Raw genomic sequence first — 22,481 nt, forward strand, 5'->3', positions numbered from 1 at the left:
ACATGGCCGACCCAAGTTCGATTCCTCCGCCCCTCTCGGAGAGCCCGGAAAGCTACCGAGAGTATCTCGCCCGCACGGCAGAGCCTGGCAAGCTCCCCGTGACGTATTCGATATGCCAGACACAGTAACAACAAAGTCTCCAATGGAGACGTTACTGGGCCCGCTTGAGCAAATCGATGAACAACGGGAGGACAGTAACAGTTAATGGTATGTTTGCCACTTCTGCCACGTGTCTCCAGCCCCATGACCTTTTTTTCCTTCTTTTTTTTTTTTTGCTTTTGGGGTCACACCCGGCACAGGGGTTACTCCTGGCTCTGAACTCAGGAATTACTCCTCGTGGTGCTCGGGGGACCATATGGGATGCTGGGAATTGAACCTGGGTCGGCCGCAGGGCAAACGCCCTCCCCGCTGTGCTATTGCTCTAGCCCCCTTTTTTCCCTTCTTAATCATGCTTTTTGCTTGTTTGTTTTTGGGGCCACGCCTGGCAGTATTCAGGCTTTGCTCCTTACTCTGCATGCTGAGATCACTCTTGGTAGGCTCTGGGGGCCTTATGGGTACTGGGGATCAGACCTGGGTTGGCCATGTCCAAGGCAAATGCCTGTCCATTCTCCAGTCCCTTGGTGACACACCACTAGTCTTGAGAAGTTTGGAGGCTACAAGGATAGTACTGGGGTTGAGGCACTTGCCTTGCACATAGCTGAGCAGGTTTGATCTCTGGCACTGCATGGGGTCCACCAAGCACTGCCAGGAATGATCCCCTAAAGCAGTGTGGCAGGGCTGTAAAGAAAGTATATTTCATTCTACTTTTCATTTATTTGGTTGTATTGTATTGGGGGATTGAGCCCCACCCAGCCTTTGTTCAGTGCTTACTCATGGCGCTATGCGAAGGGATCATTCCTGCCAGAACTAGGGTATCAATCATATGTGATCCAAGGGATTGGACTAGATCGGTTGTGTGTAAGACAGACACCTTATCTGCTGGACTCTCTTTAGCTCTACATTTTACTTTAAAGTTTGAAGATTTAAACATGAGCTCCTCTCTGTTGGAAATTTATATTATTGAAAGCAACATGGGTTTGATAATGTTTTTTCAAAAGAAAAGATTTCTTTTCAAACCTGTATTTGTTACAAAGATTTATTTTAAAATAATGTAAATTACTCTATCTTTTTCTTTAAGAGCTTGGCAAGTGGCTTGAACCTCTGAGAAACCTTAGATTTGAAATTAACTGCATCCCAAACCTTATTGAATATGTTAAACAGGTAAGTGGTGCTTTTAACTGTAGAATTATTTAAAACTTCATGAAGTCAGTTTCAGAGATCTTGCAGTCATTATTAAGTATGCTTGATTACTTTGTGGACTCAGATCGTTTGTGGAAGTGGGTAAGTGGGTGTTTGTGTACATGAATGTGATCATGTGAACTTCATGCTACAAGATTTGGATAATTTTTAATTTTTTTTCTCAAAGTAGAGTAAAGGAACCCACCCCTTTGATGAAATTTATAAAAGGTACTACATACTTTAGTAGTAAATACAATTGTTTTCGTTAAACTTCAATGAACACAGTTTCCCTCAGAATTTTTTTGTGAAAATTGATAGTTAATTTTAGATCATTGCTTTTTGGATTCTGTTTTTGATAATTTGTGATGGCTGACTATAAACCTAAAATAACATAAAAGGTGAAAATCATAACATTGTTAAAATAATGTCCAGTTATGAAATTTAAGTAATTTATAAAAGTTGAAAAATTCATAATCCAACTCAAGTCATTCATTTTTTTCCATTTAAAAATTAATTTTTATTAAAGATATTGTGACTTACAAAGTTTTTTCTTATACGGTTGTTTCAATCACTTAGTGTTCCAACACTACCAGTGTGACCTTCCTTCCACCGATATCCCCAGTTTCCCTCCCAATCCCAACTTGACTGCTTTGAAGCATAACAGATTTGCTTTATATTGCTTATTCCAACAAAGCTTTAAGAAGTGGCAAATGGAATGATCAGAAAATGAATTAGTAAGAGCCAGGTAGTGATTGTTATATGGTTTTGACCTATGTAAATAAGAAAATTAAAATCACTTAATATGAAAAATGCTCGTTCTCATTTACATATATACATTCTCAGCTCTGGAATCTGAGGTATATTACACTGAATTTTATAATACTTGGATCTTGTTATGGTAATAATCATGTCTCACATGTCATAACGCTTTATTTATTTATTTTTTTGCTTTTTGGGTCACACCCGGCAATACACAGGGGTTACTCCTGGCTTATGCACTCAGGAATTACTCCTGGCGGTGCTCGGAGGACCATATGGGATGCTGGGAATCGAACCCGGGTCGGCAGCATGCAAAGCAAGCGCCCTACCCACTGTGCTATCGCTCCAGCCCCCTCATAACACTTTTAAGGCAATTCTGTGATAATATATTTTGACTTTATATGGAATTGGTGAAGGACGACATATGTAAATTTTCCTCTTAAGCTTATGAAGATTTTTTAAAACTTAGTTCATCTAGTATCTTAACGTAGGAAGGACTGAAGATGCTCCTTCTTAGAAGCCTATGTAGTTTTGAGAAAGGAGGGCAGAATCGCCGTGAGTTAATTACCTGGTCTTTAATTTAGTGGATGAATATGTCAGTCACCTTGGTCTTAGAACTGAAATGTATTACTAGTGCATGTATATTATCTAATCCGGGGATTTTCACCACCGGCCAGTCCCCAGGTATGAAGGGAACAGAAATCCCTGGGCTGGCCTGCCTCAGATTTGTTCCAGTTACTTGTCTCTCCTTACTTTCCCTTTCACTCCATTCCTCCTACGATGCCATCAGCTTCTGTAGTTCTAATTCTGCGTCAGATGGTATCTAGATGTTTTTACTCAGTCTTTCATTTTTCAAAAGTATTATATCCTGTATATTTAGATTGTCCTGTGTTCAAGGTACTAGGGTGTGGGTGTATTCCTTTCCATTAAAGAGTCTAATAACTGTCGGACGGGTTGTGTAAACGTATTTAAGCCACAATATATTTTTCTTCTAGAAATTTAAATTTGGTACTGCAATTAAGAATTTATTTTTATGTAAATTTCCCCCCATTCATTACAGTTATTGTGAGTCTTATTTAAAGACTTAAGGCTGTTGCTCAGGGCTGGAGTGATAGTACAGTGAGTAGGGCGTTGGCCTTGAATGCATGCAACTGACCAGGTTCCATCCCGGCACCCACATGGTTCCCCGAGTACTGCCAGGAGTGATTCCTAAACTCAGAGCCAGGAGTAAGCCCAGAGCTTCGCTGCATGTACCCAAAAACCAGAATACAAACATGAAAAACAAAATAAACAACAAATGCTGAAATTCCACTTCTGTCCTTTGCTGCTCTGTGTAATTTGTGACTTAACGAAAGGAAATGAGATGGGAAGCAAAGGTAATCTAGGTGGGAAACAATGGAAGTTTTTTTTAAGTTTTTCCACTAAGTCTTAGAAGTTGAATTTCTTTTTCTTTTCTTTTTTATTTATTCCCCCCTCTTTTTTTTATTAGTGAAACACCATGAGGTACAGTTGTAGATTTACAAATTTTTGTGCTTGGGTTTCGATTATACAATGATCAAATACCCATCCCTCCACCAGTGCCCATTTCCCACCACCAAGGGTCTCAGTATCCCTCCCACCCCCGATCCCCCCCATCCCACCCTGCCTCTGTGAAGTCATGAAATTTTCTTTTTCTTTCTGCTTTCCTTCTTTTAACGGCATAGAAGGGCAGAAGAGGGGAGTGCACAGGGCAGGTCCGCGCGGCCGACCATACATGTAGCCCAGCCCCATTCAGTCCCTGGCAACTGTACATGGAACCTGAGCACTGTCACTCGTGACTCCTTGGTACAGAGACAGAAGAGCACTGCCTGAGCACTGCCATTGGGGCAGCTTCAAAAACACCCCAAACCTACATAGAGCAGTCTGTTCTGTGGAAGCTTAAAAAAAAGAAAAGGCGGCAACTTAAATTTTAACTGGTAAATTGTGACGAAAGGAAATGAGATGAGAAGCAATGTAATATTGGTTTGTGCTAAGAGCAGGACAGCTCTTTCTTTTCTCCTCTGATCATGCCCCAGCTGACTTCATACACAGGCCCCGTGGTATCTGTGTATGGTAGGTAGTACTTAACGCTCTTCCTTTTGGTATGTAGTGTTGAATAAGGCATGTTGCAGATCATGTATGGAAAGAGTATAGAGAAAAGTACATTTAAAATTTTTAACACGGGGCTGGAGCGATAGCACAGAGGATAGGACATTTACATTGCATGCGGCTGACCCGGGTTCAATTCCTAGCAACCCGTATGGTCCCCTGAGCACCGCCAGGACTAATTCCTGAGTGCATGAGCCAGGAGGAACCCCTGTGCAAAGCTGGGTGAGACCCAAAAAGAAAAAAAAATTTTTTTTTTTTTGAAATAAATAGATTTTATTTGGAGGGCTTTTAAGGTGTGGAGGGAGAGAGAGAGTAACGTGCTCCAGAAAGAACCCGGGCTTCTCCAGAGGCGGAGAGAGCCCCTACAGACACCCAGCATTAGGTGTGAAAGCATGAAAGTACACATCTCAAGAGGGGAGATGTGGGCGACACATGTGCTCGGGCACCACGTGGGCTCGGGCAGCATATGCGTCCCCCTCTCCCCCCCCAAATTTTTTTTTTTAACACAGACAAATCTCCTGCACTTTATGTTACTTTTAGTCACTATTTACTTGCAATATACAAAAATGAAGTAAGGAAATAGTCCTCACAGGGGCCTTTAGTTGAAATTATTTTTTTGGGGGGTGGGGTTTGGAGGAACTTGTGGCCACACCCAGCAGTGCTCAGGCCTTCTTCCTGGCTTCGCACTCCTGAATCACTCCTGGCGGAACTTGGAGAACCATATGATGTGCTGGGGATTAAACCCGGGCCAGCTGTGTGCAAGGCAAGTGACTTACCCGTGGTACTTTTCTCCAAACCTTCTGAAATTAATATTTTTTCCATTGAGTCATTTTATGTGCTCGTAAGTATTATATCCCAGTATTATATCTCACAGACAGGTTGAAATTCATATTTTTTAAGTGAATCTTCTTTGGGATCATCACTTGATCTCATTGGTAGCAAGGTAATCAACTTTCTGTTCTTTATTTCTAAAGAATATTGACAACTTGATGACCCCGGAGGGAGTTGGCCTCACCACTGCTTTGCGTGTTCTTTGTAACGTGGCATGCCCACCGCCGCCAGTTGAAGGTAATGTAGCTACTTTAAAAGGTCTCGCATTCTCATTAAATGAAATACTAAGAACCCTTAATTTTTGACACGTAAGTAATTCATTTTTCCCACCTTTTCCTCTGTAAAGGTCAACAGAAAGATCTGAAATGGAACCTTGCTGTTATTCAGCTCTTTTCAGCTGAAGGAATGGACACCTTCATTCGGGTTCTGCAGAAACTGAACACAATTCTGACTCAGCCTTGGAGGCTCCATGTCAACATGGGGACAACCCTTCACAGAGTGACTACCATTTCCATGGCCCGCTGCACGCTCACGCTGCTTAAGACCATGTTAACGGAGCTCTTGCGAGGCGGATCCTTTGAGTTCAAGGACATGCGCGTTCCTTCTGCACTTGTGACTTTACACATGCTCCTGTGCTCTATCCCCCTCTCAGGTCGTTTGGACAGTGACGAGCAGAAAATTCAGAATGATATCATTGACATTTTGCTGACTTTCACACAGGGAGTCAATGAAAAACTCACCATCTCCGAGGAGACTCTGGCCAATAATACTTGGTCTTTAATGTTAAAAGAAGTTCTTTCTTCAATCCTGAAGGTTCCTGAAGGATTTTTTTCTGGACTCATACTCCTTTCAGAGCTGCTGCCTCTCCCGTTGCCCATGCAAACAACTCAGGTATCACTTCCAGATAACATGCATCTTAGAAATGATTGCATTGCTGTAAATGTGTTTTAAAAGCCAGTGATTAAAAAAAAAAAACAAAAAACAGGAAGCACAATATGTTCTCATCCTCATCCTCTAAAAAAGACAGGATAGCTGGATGAGGGTGAGATCAGTTGAAACAAGTTGGTCATTAGGGAACTATGGGGTTAACATTTTAAATGAATTTTTGTGAATGTGAATTTTTATGCTGTTATGTATCATTGTATCTTTTATTTTTAAATTATTATTTTCTTTTCATCGTGCAGTAGAATTTGCCATATACTAGGTTGCTTCACCAGTGGACTGCTCTGCTCACTGCTAAACCGGGAACAATAAGATCTTTCTAGCTGCATTGAATACAAGCACATGTTTCATTGTACTCTAGAAAATTAAATGTTTTAAGAGAGTGGTAAAGATGTCCTCTTCATAACAGTTCTTCCTGAATGAATTTTGTGACTAAATATTTTAAGAAACTCTACATACACACTCATTATACTTCCTCAACAGGTGATTGAGCCGCAAGATATCTCCGTAGCACTCAACACCCGGAAGCTGTGGAGCATGCATCTTCACGTGCAAGCCAAGTCGCTCCAGGAAATTGTCCGCTCCTTCTCTGGCACCACCTGCCAGCCCATTCAGCACATGCTGCGGCGAATCTGTGTCCAGTTATGCGACCTGGCCTCACCCACCGCGCTTCTGATCATGAGAACGGTGTTGGATTTGATTGTAGAAGACTTGCAAAGGTATTTCCACTTTTTTTTTTTTTTTTTTTGCTTTTTGGGTCACACCCAGCGATGCACAGGGGTTACTCCTGGTTCATCATGCACTCAGGAATTTCTCCTGGCCATGCTCGGGGGACCATATGGGATGCTGGGAATCGAACCTGGGTCAGGCTGCGTGCAAGGCAAATGCCCTACCTGCTATGCTATCACTCCAGCCCCGGTATTTCCACTTTGTATTACAATGTTTTTCCTCCAGTTGTCCTTGACCAAGACAGATTTTTTTCCACCTCGGATTTGGAACCCAAGTTGAGAATGCTATGGAGACACAAATCTGTGATTCTTTGTTTCGGTTTTCCTGGTCTGGATGTCCCCAGCACTGCAGGGGGGCTCCAGCACTACATGGAGAGGTGCCTAGGAGGCCAGGCAGTGCCGTGGATCAAGCCCGGGGTCTTTGCCTGCACCCCGACTTAGGGAGACCCAGCCCTGGCTCCTTCCTGGATTATTTTAAATGAGAAAACAATTATTTCATGTGTAGGATACCCACAGCAGAGAGTAGTTTTCACAAAACAAAGCACTCAGACTTAGTACGTCATTATAAACCCAAAATCATCAAAATGTGTAGTGGACATGAAATGCAGAAAATGTTGTCATATCCAAGGAATGAAATGCTTATATAAGATTTGTTTGTATAAGTCGATATGTTAAAAAGTAACTGTTAGTTAAATGCCTTAAAATCAAGAATTTTGTTTGCTAAATTTATTGGTTTTTGTTTCAGCACTTCAGAAGATAAAGACAAACAGTATACCAGCCAGACCACCAGGTTGCTTGCTCTTCTCGATGCTCTGACTTCACACAAAGCTTGTAAATTGGCTATTTTGCATCTAATTAATGGGACTATTAAAGGTGACGAGAGATACGGAGAAATATTCCAGGATCTGTTAACGTTGGTGCGGTCTCCTGGGGACAGCGTCACTCGCCAGCAGTGTGTGGAATACATCACCTCCATTTTGCAGTCGCTCTGTGACCAGGTGTTTATCATTGTTTTGCAAATTGTTGTGTATGCTTTTCAGAGCTTTTCTTGATAGACTTTTCCTGTGAGGGCCAGGGAAAACAGTGGGTAGCGTTTCGGGAGTGCATCCAACATGCTAAACTCTGCTTGCCTTGCACACAGCCAAGCCAGGGTCAGTCCTCGGCACCCCATGTGATTCCTCAATCTGCTCCGGGGGGAGCCTGGAGTGGATTGGGGACTATCTGGGGTGCCAGGCATCCAACCCGGGTGAGCCACATGCACGGCATGAATGTGCCTACCCTTTCTTTGTACCATCTCTCCAGCTCATGGATAGTTGTCATATGTGCCACTGTATTTGCTATTGGCTACGTTGAGTGAGGTCTCTTTCTTTCCAATTTTGATTTAAATCATTCATGAATTTTACAGGTGTGTAATTGTTTGGCGTAATCACCATGTTCTCTTGTAGGTTTTGAAGATGTCATAGCATCATTTAATTCTGTTTTTCCATGTCCTCCTTTTCACATATAGATGAGATGAAGGGTGTGGGCTGATGTGTCTGTGGGTCAGTTTATTGTGCCTCTTCTGTACAGTTGTAGCCCGTGGTAAGCGCCAACATCCGGTGTTGCTTCGGGCTTCCTCGTGGCTCTGCACTCAGGGTCACTCTTGGTGGGCTTGGGGCACCGGATGGGGTGATAAGGATAGAACCCGGATGAGTGTTGTGCAAGGCAAGCGCCCTACCCACCGTACTATCTCTTTGGCTCCAGGAGGCCAATAATTTAGAGTATCTCAGATTTCTGTGCTTACAAATGTTGACAGAAAGTCACAGTCCTTCCATCTGTCTTTGATAAGATTTTCAGTTTTTAGTTCAGTAAGTTATTACGAACTTTTAAATCGGAGATTCTTTTTCTCTGCTCCCTTCCTCACAGGACATCGCACTTATTTTGCCCAACTCTTCGGAAGGCTCGATCTCTGACTTGGAGCAGCTCTCCAACTCCCTCCCTAACAAAGAGCTGATGGCCTCCATCTGCGACTGCCTGCTGGCCATGCTGGCTAACTCTGACAGCAGCTATAACTGTTTGCTGACATGTGTCAGGACTATGATGTTTCTGGCAGAGCATGATTATGGATTATTTCACTTAAAAAGGTAACTCCTCGTATACTGAATGTACGTTGAAATATGACTGTTACCCCTCAAATTATTCTAGAGAAGGTTGAAGATGTAACCTCCTTCATGGAAAAGATTTGTTAGCAGTGAAATGTTCTAGTAATAAAAATACTTGGATTTAAAATATAGGTGGGGGGCTGGAGCGATAGCACAGCAGGTAGGGCGTTTGCCTTGCACGCAGCCAGTGTGGCCAACACAGGTTCAATTCCCAGCACCCCATATGGTCTCCCGAGCACCGCCAGGAGTAATTCCTGAGTGCATGAGCCAGGAGTAAACCCTGGGCATCACCGGGTGTGACCCAAAAAGCAAAAAAGCAATAAATAAATAAATAAAATATAGGTGGGGTAGACTAATGTACGATTTTTAAATTGTGGATTTTTTTTTTTTTTGGGTGGTTATCCCTAACTCTGTTCAGAGGTCACTTGTTTTGGTCAGGAAATCGTATGCGGTGCTAGGGATCAAACTGGGGTCAGCCCTATGCAAGGCAAGTGTCTTAGCCCTGTGCTAAGATTTTTTGTTTAAGCAGGAAAAGTTACTGTTTCAGAGATGCTGATTCAGCTTTAAGATAACTTGTCTTGTGGTCCTTCAAAGGTCATATTTGGTGACCTTAAGCCCCAAAGTGCTGATCTTATTTTTCTCTAAAGAATATCTAAGAAAATTAAATTTTCAAGTGTAGTTTCTGCTCTTCTCTCTGCCGGACTCTCACCTTTTTATTAGGAAGGTATCTGGTTATTACATACATTTCATGCTTATGAGATAAAAAGCACAAGAAAATACATATTTTTGCCTCAGTACAACAAATGTGTTACATTTGTGTTCTTGATGCTGTGTGTGATGTGGTGCCCACCTTCTTTATCTTTGTATCCTGATAACCCTGTCTCCTGTCTTGCACTCTCTGTTTTCAGTACCTGCTAAGTATCCCAGGTATTTTTACTTTCTTCTAACTCTAATCACCAAAGACTTGACATTTTATTTCCTGAATGTCTTTTCCCCTACTGCTTGGATGTTTTTATCCGTTAGCACAGTGGTTTTTTTATTTCCGGTCTACAAAGAAGTGGTGGTCTGCAGGAATAAAAAAAAAAAAATAGTGGAAATTCATTGCTTTGGAACTTGACCTATACATTACATATATAAGAAAGCCGAACACTTTTCTTAATCCCCCTGGTTATAGACTGTCATAGACGGGAATGATAAACCTCAGAAATTGATGATGTGTTATTGATATTAGCCTTGACCATTTGATTGAGGTACTGTTGGCCAGGGTTATGTGTTGCAAACTTGATGGGGTTATTTATTTTTTTTTTGCACCAAACCCAGCAGTGCTCAGGAGTCACTCCTGGCTGTGATGATGGGACGATATGGGATGCCAGAAATTGAATCCAGGTCAGCTGTATGCAAGGCAAACACCTTACCCTCTATTATCTTTTTAGCCCCTAATTTTTCATTTTTCACTTAATCACTTAACTTCCCGTTAGTCGTCGATTTGCTCGAGCGGGCGCCAGTAACGTCTCCATTTGTCCCTGTCGCGTGCTAGTGTAGCCCAATGGCATCTGTTCGCTCCGGGAACATGAAGGGCCTCAAACCGATCGTTCATGATCTTGACGAAGAAGTCTGACCATCTGGTAGGTGGGCGGCCACGCGGTCTTTTGACATCCCGTGGAATCCAATCAGTAACAGCTCTAGTCCAACGGTCGTCTTTAAATCTCATTACGTGACCAGCCCATCTGATTTTCGACACCTTGGCAAATGAGACAGCGTCCCTGATCCTTGATCGTCGACGGATGTCAGAACTCCGGATTCGTTCTCTCATTTGAGTGAAACGTGATATTCCAAGCATAGCTCTTTCTATTCTTCTTTGGGAGACCTGAATAGCGTTCTCATCTTGTTTGCGTAGGGCCCAGGTCTCTGAGGCATATGTTAATGCAGGAAGAACAGTGGAATCAAAGAGATGTGCCCGGAGCCGGAGGTTCTTCGTCCTCTTAGCTATTTCTTCGACGTTCTTGAAGGCGTTCCAAGCCGCTCTCTTCCTCCTGCGCAGCTCGGGTGCCAGGTCATTTGTCATGTTGACCTCTCGACCTAGGTACACGTAGCTGTTGCATTCGGAGATGGTCGTTCCATTGAGAGCAAATGGGGCATCAGGAACAAGGCTGTTTCTCATAAACATTGTCTTCGTAAGATTCAGCTGTAGTCCTACCTTTCCACACTCACGGTCAAAGTCGGCCAGCATTTGTGCCGCTTGGCTGATGTTTGGTGTTATTAAAACAATGTCATCAGCAAAGCGGAGGTGGTGTAGTTGCCGACCATCTATCTTCACTCCCATTCCTTCCCATTCCAGTCATCGCATGATGTTCTCGAGGGTGGCACTGAAGAGTTTCGGTGAAATGGTATCACCCTGCCGCACCCCTCTCTTGACATCAACAATCACTTCTTTGTAGAATGGTGAGATCCTGGTAGTGAATCCGCAATACAGCTCACGGAGGATCCTGATGTATTGGGCTTGAATGCCCTGATTGGCTAGGGCTTCAATGACCGCTTCCGTCTCAACAGAATCAAAGGCCTTCTTTAAATCAATGAACGTTAAGCAGAGCGGCATCTTGAACTCCCGAGAAACCTCAATGAGTTTGGTTATCGTGTGGATATGGTCGATGGTGCTGAATCCTTTGCGGAACCCTGCTTGCTCGCATGGTTGTCCTTCATCTAATGTTCTGCCAATCCTATTCAGGATGACTCGAGTGAACAACTTGTAGATGACAGACAATAGGCAGATCGGGCGATAGTTGCCAATGTCATGGATGTCTCCCTTCTTGAACAGTAGTACGGTCCTGCTGGTTTTCCATTGGGACGGAACCTTGCATTCAGACAGGTAGCGAGTGAAGAGCCGAGCCAGTGTATTGATGAGTACTGACGGCAGGTTCTTCAGGTGTTCAGGTCTGACCTTGTCTGGGCCGGGTGCTGTTTGTTTCTTTACCAACGAAATGGCTTGTCGGATTTCGGAGGGGAGAACGTTGGGAACAACATACCCATCCTGTGGAATTTGGTATGTTGGCAAGTGGACATGGCTATCAAAGAGATTTGAGTAGAAGTCATGGATAATCTTCTCCATTGCCGTTCTGGAGGATGTGATGGATCCATCAGGACGTCGGAGGGCAGTCATCTTGCTCTTATAGTTGGCGAAGGACAGGCGGGCCTTACGAATACTTTTCCCGGCTTCTGTCGCATCTACCAGTACTTCTGCTCTTCTCTCTTTGAGGTCTTCCTTGATCGCATCTCTGCACTGCTTTGCAAGCTCGGACGTTAGCTTGCGGTTGCCTGAGGCATGCGCCAAACCACGCTGGCGAATTAGCTCAAGAGTTTTCGAAGATAGGCGACTTTTTGTGGCTATCTCTCTCTTGGCGTTCCTCGCACATTCATGGAGGTGCTGAACCAGTCGATCGTATTCCTCGTCAATGTTGTCAATGATGGCATCTTCCCATGTTGCCGCAATAGTACCAAAGAGTTCCCAGTTGGTGGTCATTCTGGGAGTTCTCTTTTTGAACTTTGCAGCCCTTTCTCCCCGCTCTGTGAAGTAGAATTTTGCACGAAGGAGACGGTGGTCCGATCCCGTTCGAAATTTTGGGACAACAGCGACATCAGTCAGGCAAAACCGTCGATTGAATATGATGTGGTCTATTTCGTTGTGGAATCGTCCACCGGGAGACTCCCATGTCCATCGTTTAGATTCTGCCTTCTGGAACTGTGAGTTACCATGGATGGTCTTGGTCGACATGATGAACTCTGACAGTCTCTCACCCTGTTCGTTCCATTCTAGGCCATGGGTCCCGATGTGAAGTTCTTCAGCTGATCTTCTCGGTCCTATCTTGGCATTAAAATCACCCACAATGATCTTGTAGAAGGTGTGGTCTTCTTTATAGAACTTCTCTAGCTCCATGTAGAACTTCTCGATTTCTCTTTCATCATAATGAGATGTTGGTGCGTAGACAACGAAGATAGAAACTGCAGGCAGTGAGCCACATCTATTCAAATGTAAACGTCCGATTCGGGTTGTTAGGCAATCGAATGAATCAATGCTCATGGCCAAGTTTGTGTTGACAAGGACACCGACGCCTCCAACACCTCTTTTATCGCATGTTCTGAGGAACAATTCTTCTCCAGTGTCGAAAACGGCATGGTGAGATTCGTGCCTTCTTGTCTCGGTCAGACCAATGATGTCGTACTTGATCATTCGCGCTTGTACCATCAGGTCCTCGATGGATGCATCTGATGCTAGCGTACGTGCATTGAAAGTACAGACGATCATTTTTGTCTTCCTTCGTTGTGGCAGCCTAGGTCGGCCTTGAGATTTTGTCGGCCTCTCCTTTCTCATCCTTCTCAGTGCTGCCATGTCGGTGAAGCCTTCAGGGTCAGGTGAATGAGACCAGTTGTAGTTACTGGTTTTGGCATATCGAATACACAGCGGATAGCTTGCCAGGCTCTTCCGTGCGGGCGGAATACTCTCGGTAGCTTGCCAGTCTTTCCGAGAGGGATAGAGGCTTTTGGGGTGACCTCTAATCACCCTTGTAGGTGTTACCATATTTGAACCCTATCAAATATGGTACGACAATTCCAGAAGATGTGTATTTAGTGTCTTATGATGTGTTGTGCGGCCGCTTGCGGCCGCGCGGGTCCGGAAAGCGTCCTGGAGTGTGGCAACGGCTGGGTAGTGGAAGTAGTGGTAGTAGTATTTTTAATTGCAGAATTTTTTTACTGTCTTGAGACCAAAAATATCCTATTTTTGCTTAAACATTTTGTTCCCCCAGACCTTTCTCTACCCCCTTCACAGAGCCAGGAGAGACCCTAATACTACTAGGTGGTCTCAAAGCAAAAATTTTCATCCGCTAATTTAAGTGTCCAGTAGAGAATCTTGGAATGTAGGAGTTATTAGTAATGTCTCCTAATGGTGATATTCTAACTCAAAAGTTTATTTCTGATTTGTTATTTTTCCTTTTGTGTGAAAGAATGGTTATTTTTATCTGTTCAGGAATTTATTGGTTGAACTCATGGATATTAATATTTTTCTTAGTACTATTATGATTATTGAGTACTATTATTATTATTAGGGCTGGAGTGATAGCACAGTGGGCAGGGCGTTTGCCTTGCACGCGACACATGCAGCCGACCTGAGTTCGATTCCTCCGCCCCTCTCGGAGATCCCGGCAAGCTACCGAGATTATCTCGCCTGAGATTATCTCGCCTGTACGGCAGAGCCTGGCAAGCTCCCCGTGACTTTTTCATATGCCAAAAAAATACAGTAACAAGTCTCACAATGGAGATGTTACTGGGCCCCCTCGAGCAGGACGATGCTGCTATTGTTATTATTGAATTACTGTGAGATACACAGTTACAGTGCTGTTCATGTTTGGGTTTCAGTCATACAATGTCCCCAGTTTCCTGCCCTTTACTCCCCACTTCTCTCCCCTCCCCTCCCCCCACCTACACCCCCACCAGCCCACCAGCCTGCCTCTATGCAGGCACTCCTTTCTCTCTCTTTTCGGCCATTATGGTTTGCAATACAGGTACTGAGAGGTGATCGCTTTTGTTCCTTTACCTCCCTTCAGCACGCAGTTCTTACCCAGAGTGATCATTTCCAACTACCATTGTCTTATGGTCCCTTCTCTATCCCAAGTGCCTTGCGACTTCCACCTGGGGAACCCTGCAGAGCTGGGAATCAACGCCAGGCCTTCCTCATGTAAAGCATGTGCTCTAGAACACCAAGCTCACTCTCCAGCTTTTGTAAATAACATTTCATTGGAATTTAGCATTTATGTGTTTTCTCTGAGTGCTCTTCTACTCTGCCAGTTAGCATTTGTGATTGAGGCTACTGTGGTTTTGCAGTTGTCTGTAGCCCAGGGAAACCAAAGGTTTTTTTGATTTTTTTTCTTTATTATTTTTAATTTTTTTTTGGATGGCCACACCCTGTGGTGTTCTGGGATTACTCCTAATCTGCACTCAGGTGTCACTCCTGGTGGTACTCGGGTAGGGGCACCCCGTGGGATGCTGGAGATCAAACCCAGGCCAACCACATGCAAGACAAGCACCCTACCCACTTCACTATCAATCTGGCCCCAGAAAAACCAAGTTTTTAAATTTTTTTTAGTATCTTTTTTTTCTTTTTATTAGTGAAACACCATGAAGCACAGATGTAGATTTACAATTTTTTTGTGCTTGGGTTTCGATTATACAATGATCAAATACCCATCCCTCCATCAGTGCCCAATTTCCACCACCATCGATAATATTCCCCCCCCCCCCCCCCCATCCCACCCTGCCTCTGTGGCAGGGCATTCCCTTTTGAAAAACCAAGTTTTTATCATTAGACTCTTCCCATAAAAATTGTCTAGGGGCACTGGTGGAGGGATGGGTATTTGATGATTGTATAATTGAAACCCAACCACAAAATTTGTAAATCTACAACTGTACCTCATGGTGTCTCACTAATAAAAATTAAAAAAAAAAAAAGTCTAGGGGCCTGAGAAATAGTCCAGCAGGTAAGGTGGATGCCTTGTATGCAGCTCTCCCGGGTTCAACCCCCAGTACCACACAGGGTGCCCGAAGCCCTGTCCGGGATGACGTGTGAGTGTAGAGCCCGGAGTCAGCACTGAGCACCCCCAGGTGTGGCCCAGCTGCAAGAGCTGAGGCGCTTCTGACCTCTGTCGTGGGCCCTAATAGAGGCATACATTGTCCTCGCACCCAAGGGTTTTTTTCCTTCGGGGATTTAAAGCTTAGGGCTGGGAATATGACTTGGTGCTAAGCACCTGCCTTGTAGAAGACCTCTTGGACGTCCGGCACCACAGGAAATCGCCAGCTTTCAAGGATGTCTACTTGGGACCAGAGTGATAGTGCAGAAGGTAGGGCGTTCCTTGCACGCTGTCAAGCTGGGATTGATCCCGGCATCGTATGTGGCCCCTGGGAACCGCCAGGAATGATTCCTGAGGGCAGAGCCAGGAGCACCCTCCCCCCTCCCGCCCCCCCCCCCCCCCCCCACACACACCCAGCACAGGGCGAGGCCCAAAAAACAAAACAAAAACTGTCAACTCTAGAAACAGCTTTGTTTTCATAGCTTTTAAAAGGTAAAGTAAATTTTAGGGTGGTTTTCTGGTTTCTGTATGCAGGTGCACCAAAATTTTACTTTGTTTTACTGGGATTGTACCTGTCTCATACTAGTATTTTTGTTTGTTCAAATTTTGAGACATTCTCTATTAATCTTTATTTGCAGTTCTCTAAGGAAAAATACAAATGCTTTGCATAGTTTACTGAAACGAGTGATCAGCACATTCAGTAAAGACACAGGTGAACTTGCTTCATCATTTTTGGAATTTATGCGGCAGATTCTTAACTCTGACACAATGGTAAGTGTTAGTGTTTCTTAAGTTTATGAGCTTTAATTACAAGTTAAAGAAACGCTCAGATTAAAAAAATAATGGTATAGTGGTTTTTGGAATTTAGAACAATGTTTTTTTCTGTACCATCATGCTACTGTAAATACATGTGTTTTGTTTATTACATAGATTTGGATTTTTGGTTTGGTTTTTGGCCACACCAGCAGTGCTCTGGGGTTACTCTTAGCTCTGTGTTCAGTGAGCACTTCTGACGGGCATAGGGGACCATATAGGGTTCTGGGGATCAAACTCCCACAGCTGTGCGGAAGGCAAGTGCTCTGCCCACTGTACTCTTTCTTTTCCCCCCTTCAATTGGCGTTTTAAGAGTAGGATTTATTTGGCCTGAGCAGCAGCACAGTGGGTGGGGCACCCGCCTTGCATGCTGCTGACCCAGGTGTGATCCTGGGCATCACATGCAGTCCCCAGGCATGCCCTGGGCACAGAGCCGGGTGTTGCCCAAACTGCACCCCCACCCCAAAAGGTTTTTTGGCCTCTTCTTTGTTAGTTGTCATTGGTTTTCTATGGTTTATAGACATAAACAGATAAAATACTATCTAAGATGCCCTACTTTGATGGTGGGTAGGGGGTGGGGGGTGGTTTGGTCTGCATCTACCAGTGCTCAGGAATAACCCCTGGCAGTGCTTTAGGTCACTGCAGAGTGAAAGGCTCTGCCCATTTTTTTTTCCCTATTTTAAGCCTTAATTCTCTACATCAAGTTACGTCCCAGAGTCATTTAGAATCATTCAGTTTTGTCACACTCTGTCATTAATTGAACATTACTCATTGTGTTTTCGGATTTTATAGCTTGGGAATGGATATAAATTAAAGGTTTTTACATCCATAGTAAACACGAATGAGAGGTTTTATTTCTCCAAATAAAAATTCTTATTGCTAAAATCTGATAGAGAATTTCTTTATTTGGGGCCAGAGATAATATAGCAGGTAGGACGTTTGCCTTGCATGCAGCCAACCTGGGTTTGATCCCTGTGTACGTTCCCCGTAGCCCGAAAGGAGTCATCCCTGAGCGCAGAGCCAGGAGTGAGCCCCGAGCACCTCTGGGTGTGACCCTCCCCCCCCAAAAAATGAATTAAAGAGTTTCTCTTGGAACTGGAGAGATAGTACAGGGATTAAGGCCCTTGTGTGTACTCAGCTGACCTGGGATCAGTTCCTGCCACCTCATCAGGTCCCTGCCAGCCGCAGAGACAGGAGGGCCCTGCACGCCGCCACGGAGCTTCCGCTCCAAGTGTTTGCTTGTGGGAATGAAAGCTGAAAGAGAGGCAAGAACCTTGTGCGTCTTTTCTACCAGTTTGTACTTTGGTCTTTCTCCCCAATAGTGTTTTTGGTAGATTTTAATTTTTAGAGCGGTTTTAGGTCCACAGCCAAATTGAATGTAGGAAGTTCTTGGTACTTTGCTTTCACCATCTCCATCCGCAAGATTTTATCATTATTCGTTTTCTCCTGGCACCTCCTACCAACCTATTGCACCTGAATGGTATATATGTTACTGTTGTTACATTGCTGTACATAGTCTAGGTCTCTATATTATCCAAGTCCATAGGCCTCTCACTTTCTATTGGGTTATTCTGTGGATTTTTTGCAAATGTACAATGATGTATTCACTAGTATAGTATTCTATACATTCTAAAGCTTTTGTGCTCACCTCTGTGTTTTTTTCCCTAATCCCTGGCATAAGGGCAAATACTGGTATTTTATTGCACCCGTAATTATGCTTTTTATGAATATTATATAATTGGAATCAGATCATACATAGAAATTCTTTCGTATCTATTTTTGGCTTGATAGCTCATAACTTTTGAGGGCCAAATAATATTATCCAGCTGTACTACGTTTTATTTATTCATTGACCTAGTGAAGGACCATCTTGGTTGTTGCCAGATTTTGGCCATTATTACTACAGCTCTTAAAAACATCTGTGTTCACGTTTTGTCTGAAACTAAGTTCTCCCATCTCTGGAGTTGGAGTGGTCGTACAGCAGGTAGGGCGCTTTCCTTGCCATGGCTTACCCGGGTTTGGTCCCTGGTACTCCAAGCACCATCAGGAGTAATTTTGCATAGCTGGGAGTAACCGCCTGAGTATCACCAGGCGTGGCCCAAAAAAGTAAAAGAAAACAAAACAAAACTAATAAGCCAGAGCACCAGCTCAGTGGGCTGAGCACCCGCTCTGTCTGGGAGTCCCGGCTTCGATCTCTGCACTGTATCTTGGTGGAGCCCCCTAGCATCATCAGGTGTCACCCCCAAACAGAGAATAGTGATCTCTGTAAGTGCTTTCTGATTCAGCGAATAGTCACCCACCTCAGGAAGAGGCATCAATAGTTAGGAGTGAGGAAAAAACTAGGTGTCTTTAACACCTAGTTTGTAATCTGGCTAATGTGTTTATTTCTACACATGAATATTGGTCTGTTATCATATGCATATTTAGTTTGACCTGGGGACTGCCTTGGAAGTACTCTGCTTCCCTTCCTAACTGTGATCCGGGGCTGCTCCCGGCTCTGCTTGGGGAATCCTCCAGTACCAGAGGTTGAGCCCAGGCCGCCGGCATGGAAAGTGCACGCATGACCAGAGTATGCATTTGCTCCACAAGTAGGGACCATTCTTCTTCCCTTTCAAGTGAAATAGTTTGGGAGCAGAGAGATAGTGCCAGAGGTAAGGCACTTGCCCCGCGTGTGGCCAACCCCAGTTTGCTCTCTGGCACTGCGGTATGGTGTCCTAAGCACAGCCAGCTGTGCCCAGGCCCTTGGCCCTACCTGCCCCATCCCCTCCAAATTTTATTTTGGGAAATGAGGGAGTAGGGAGGAAGGAGAGGGAGTCACATGCTCCCGAGAGAAGCTAGGGGCTTCTCCAGAGTGGAGGGAGCAGAGAGGACACATCTGGGAGATAGAGACTGCCCCTGGGGTGCTTCCTCTCTGTGGTTTCTTCACTGTGTGCCAGTGCACTCCGATGATTGTTTTTTGTTCACTTGAACCTTTTTGAATAAAGATAGATTAGACCTTTATTGGTCTCGCCATATCTGTGAGGACATATTAGTTTATTAAGTTTCTCATTAAAACTGTATCTTCTCGGGCTGGAGCGATAGCACAGCGGTTAGGGCGTTTGCCTTGCATGCGACTGACCCGGGTTTGATTCCCAGCACTCCACATGTTTCCCCAAACACCACCTCGGGTAGTTTCTGAGTGCAGCGCCAGGAGCAACCCCTGACCGTTGCTGGGTGTGACCCAAAAAAGAAAAAAAAAAACATCAACCAAACAAAACTGTACCTTCTCTTCCTTTGCACAACGCTAGCGAGACTTAGTCTGTAGTTTTCTTAAGTATTAGTTTTGGGGGGGGGGAACTCTTTTTCCCTTTTTGTATTTTTTAATGGAAAATTACAAAGATATTTGTGATTGAGTTTCAGCTGTACAGTGCTCCATCACCAACCTGAGAAGGGCAAATTTTTTTTTTTTTTGGTTTTTGGGTGACACCCAGCGATGCTCAGGGGTTATTCCTGGCTCTGCACTCAGGAATTACTCCTGGCGGTGCTTGGGGGACCATATGGGTTCTGGAGTCGTGGCCGTGCTGGAGAGCCGCTCGTGGGGGGCAACTGATGGCCTCGGTAGGGCGTGAAGGGCGGAGCGAAACGCCCCCCTTCCCATGAGGTTTTAGTCGCCCCCACACTCCCGGCTCATACCTGCTGTCCACAAGGCTCCCATGTGGCCGCCATCTTTCTTTCCAGAGGGAGGAGGGCGGAAGGGAGCAACACCCTTTCCCCTCTGGGCAGAAATGATTGCCTGGATTAACGCATAGTCCTTTCACTTTTCTGCTCCAAGCTGCTGGGTTCTGCATTAAGCCCTTGTGCTTCTGGGGCTGTGGCCGTGCTGGAGAGCCGCTCGTGGGGGGCAACTGGTGACCTCGGTAGGGCGTGAAGGACGGGGGGACCATATGGGATGCCAGGGATCAAACCCAGGTCGACCGCATGCAAGGCAAACGCTCTACCCGCTGTGCTATCGCTTCGGCCCCGAAAAGGGCAAATCTTTTAAAGAATAATTTTCATTTAGACTTTGTTTTGGGGGCTGGAGTGATAGTACAGTGGGCAGGGCACTTGCCTTTCATGCAGGCAACCCAGGTTTGATACCTGGCATCCCCCAAGCTTGCTAGGAGTGATTCCTGAGTGCAGAGCCAGGGGGAAGCCCTGAGCATCACTTGATCTGGCTTCAAAACGAAGAAAGAAAATGTGTTGTTAGAAATTCCAAGCAAATTTTGAGAGAGAGAGAGTAAGTGAGTGTGTGTGTGTGTCTGTGTGTGTGTGAGTCAGTCAGTGGGGCTTAAGGCGGTACATCTCCCCATTGGTGCTAAGGGCCATTGTGACCATATCCAGTGGTACTTGGCAGGCCATGTGCTACCAGAGAGCAAACTCAGGACCCAGGGAATGCCAGCTGTGCGCTCCAGACCTTTGAGCCGTCTTCCTGGCCCCCAATGTTCATCGTTAAAGCCTGCTTAAAATGCCAGATCTGGGGTGTGGGTGTCAGTGGGACTATTGATGTTTCCTATGTCTGAGGCTTGGCTTCATTCCCCTGCACCTAACAGTAATAGATGATAATCAGTCGTCATAATAGATGATGGTGTGTCCTAAATTAGTAGGTGTAATGTTGGATATGGTATTTATTTTGAGCCCTATTTCAAATAAGTCTGTGTTCTGAAGATTCAAAACTATGAGTTTTTTTTATCATATGTTACAGTAGGATGGATTTATTGTCATGAACCACGATTTGTTTTGCTCCATGAGTTTTGTAATAAATTATACCCCGATTTGATTTGATTTTATTTTTTAAAGTTATTTTATTTTATTTTGCCTTTTGGGTCGCACCCGGTGATGCACAGGGGTTACTCCTGGCTCATGCACTCAGGAATTACTCCTGGTGGTGCTCGGTGGACCATATGGGATGCTGGGAATCGAACCTGCGTGCAAGGCAAACACCCTACCTACTGTGCTATCTCTCCAGCCCCTGCATCCCAATTTTAAGAAAGTTTTCTTGGCATACTTTTTATTGTACCCCTGTTGCCAAATGCTGCTTCTCTTTAATTTCTTGCCTTATCTCCAGAAAGATTAGAGTCCATCAGTTCTCACTATTTATGGCAGGCATTTTATTGAATGTCAGTATGTCATGTGTCCTGCAAATGCCAGTGTATTTGCCATTGGATATTTTTGTTGAGAAATTTTGTTGCCACCAAATCGTGGTTGAGTCATTTGAATGCATGCGTTTAACTCTGTCTTACTTATATCTTACTTCAGCTTTCAGCTGACTAAATCTTTCTTAAAATTGGTCACTTGTAACGGTGTCAAACCAGTACATTAAGGGGAAGGTTGCAGCAAATGATTTAAATATCTGAATAAGTTTGGAAGCATCTTTGCGAATTTCTCTGCTGTCAAATTTAACTTGTGTGTGACATTTACAGGGATGTTGTGGAGATGATAGTGGTCTCATGGAAGTAGAGGGAGCTCATCCATCACGGACGATGAGTATTAATGCTGCAGAGTTAAAACAGCTTCTACAAAGCAAAGAAGAAAGTCCAGAAAATTTGTTCCTTGAACTAGAGAAGCTTGTTTTGGTAAAAAAGACAAAACAAAAACAAAAATCAAAAAAGCACCTCACTCCCAAGACACATTTCTTCCCAAATTGACTAGTACAGTAAAAGATTTTTATAGTGTCCTTTCAAAATACTGACAACTCAGTTGGACATTTATAACTGTTTCCAATAATTATTTGAATCCATAATTTGGAGTGAAGTTCTCCGTTCTGATACAGATCTTTAGAGGAGTAAATGGAGACAATGCTGTTTGAATTGTTTGTTGTTTGGGTGCTGGGTGCCCCTGCCATCATCCTTTAGAAGTGAAATGGCAGGTCTGTGTAGTGCCAATTTGATTTGATTATGTTGGATGTTTATGGATTGATGGTACTCCTTATTTCTGAGTAATGAAATGTGTAGCCTTTTCTGCTAAAGGGTCAGTAGATTATGGGCATAAATGCTGGGTTTTTGCCCGCAGCGATTTATTCTGCTTTTGTTTGTACCTAGGAACATTCCAAAGAGGATGACAATCTGGACTCTCTGTTGGACAGCGTTGTTGGGCTGAAGCAGATGCTAGAGTCTTCTGGTGATCCTTTACCTCTCGGGGACCAGGATGTAGAACCAATACTTTCAGCTCCGGAATCTCTCCAAAATCTGTTCAATAATAGGTAAATCAAGCAAATAGTTTATCTGGGA

At 44.2% G+C, this 22,481-nt stretch overlaps 1 protein-coding gene across 2 annotated transcripts in view; it reads left to right on the top strand.

Annotated features, from left to right (window-relative positions):
• Positions 1 to 22,481, top strand: part of VIRMA (vir like m6A methyltransferase associated) — a 61,126-nt gene that overhangs the window by 33,273 nt on the left and 5,372 nt on the right. For both annotated transcript variants that reach the window (XM_056109673.1, XM_056109664.1), the window contains exons 11-19: positions 1,178 to 1,260; positions 5,139 to 5,232; positions 5,342 to 5,886; positions 6,421 to 6,656; positions 7,411 to 7,663; positions 8,571 to 8,788; positions 16,062 to 16,194; positions 21,675 to 21,827; positions 22,293 to 22,453. In XM_056109673.1, the coding sequence (XP_055965648.1) occupies positions 1,178 to 1,260; positions 5,139 to 5,232; positions 5,342 to 5,886; positions 6,421 to 6,656; positions 7,411 to 7,663; positions 8,571 to 8,788; positions 16,062 to 16,194; positions 21,675 to 21,827; positions 22,293 to 22,453 (1,876 nt within the window). The remainder of the gene's footprint in view (positions 1 to 1,177; positions 1,261 to 5,138; positions 5,233 to 5,341; positions 5,887 to 6,420; positions 6,657 to 7,410; positions 7,664 to 8,570; positions 8,789 to 16,061; positions 16,195 to 21,674; positions 21,828 to 22,292; positions 22,454 to 22,481) is intronic.

Source organism: Sorex fumeus, unplaced genomic scaffold, assembly GCF_029834395.1.
Source record: "Sorex fumeus unplaced genomic scaffold, SorFum_2.1 ptg000002l, whole genome shotgun sequence".
NCBI lineage: Eukaryota > Metazoa > Chordata > Mammalia > Eulipotyphla > Soricidae > Sorex > Sorex fumeus.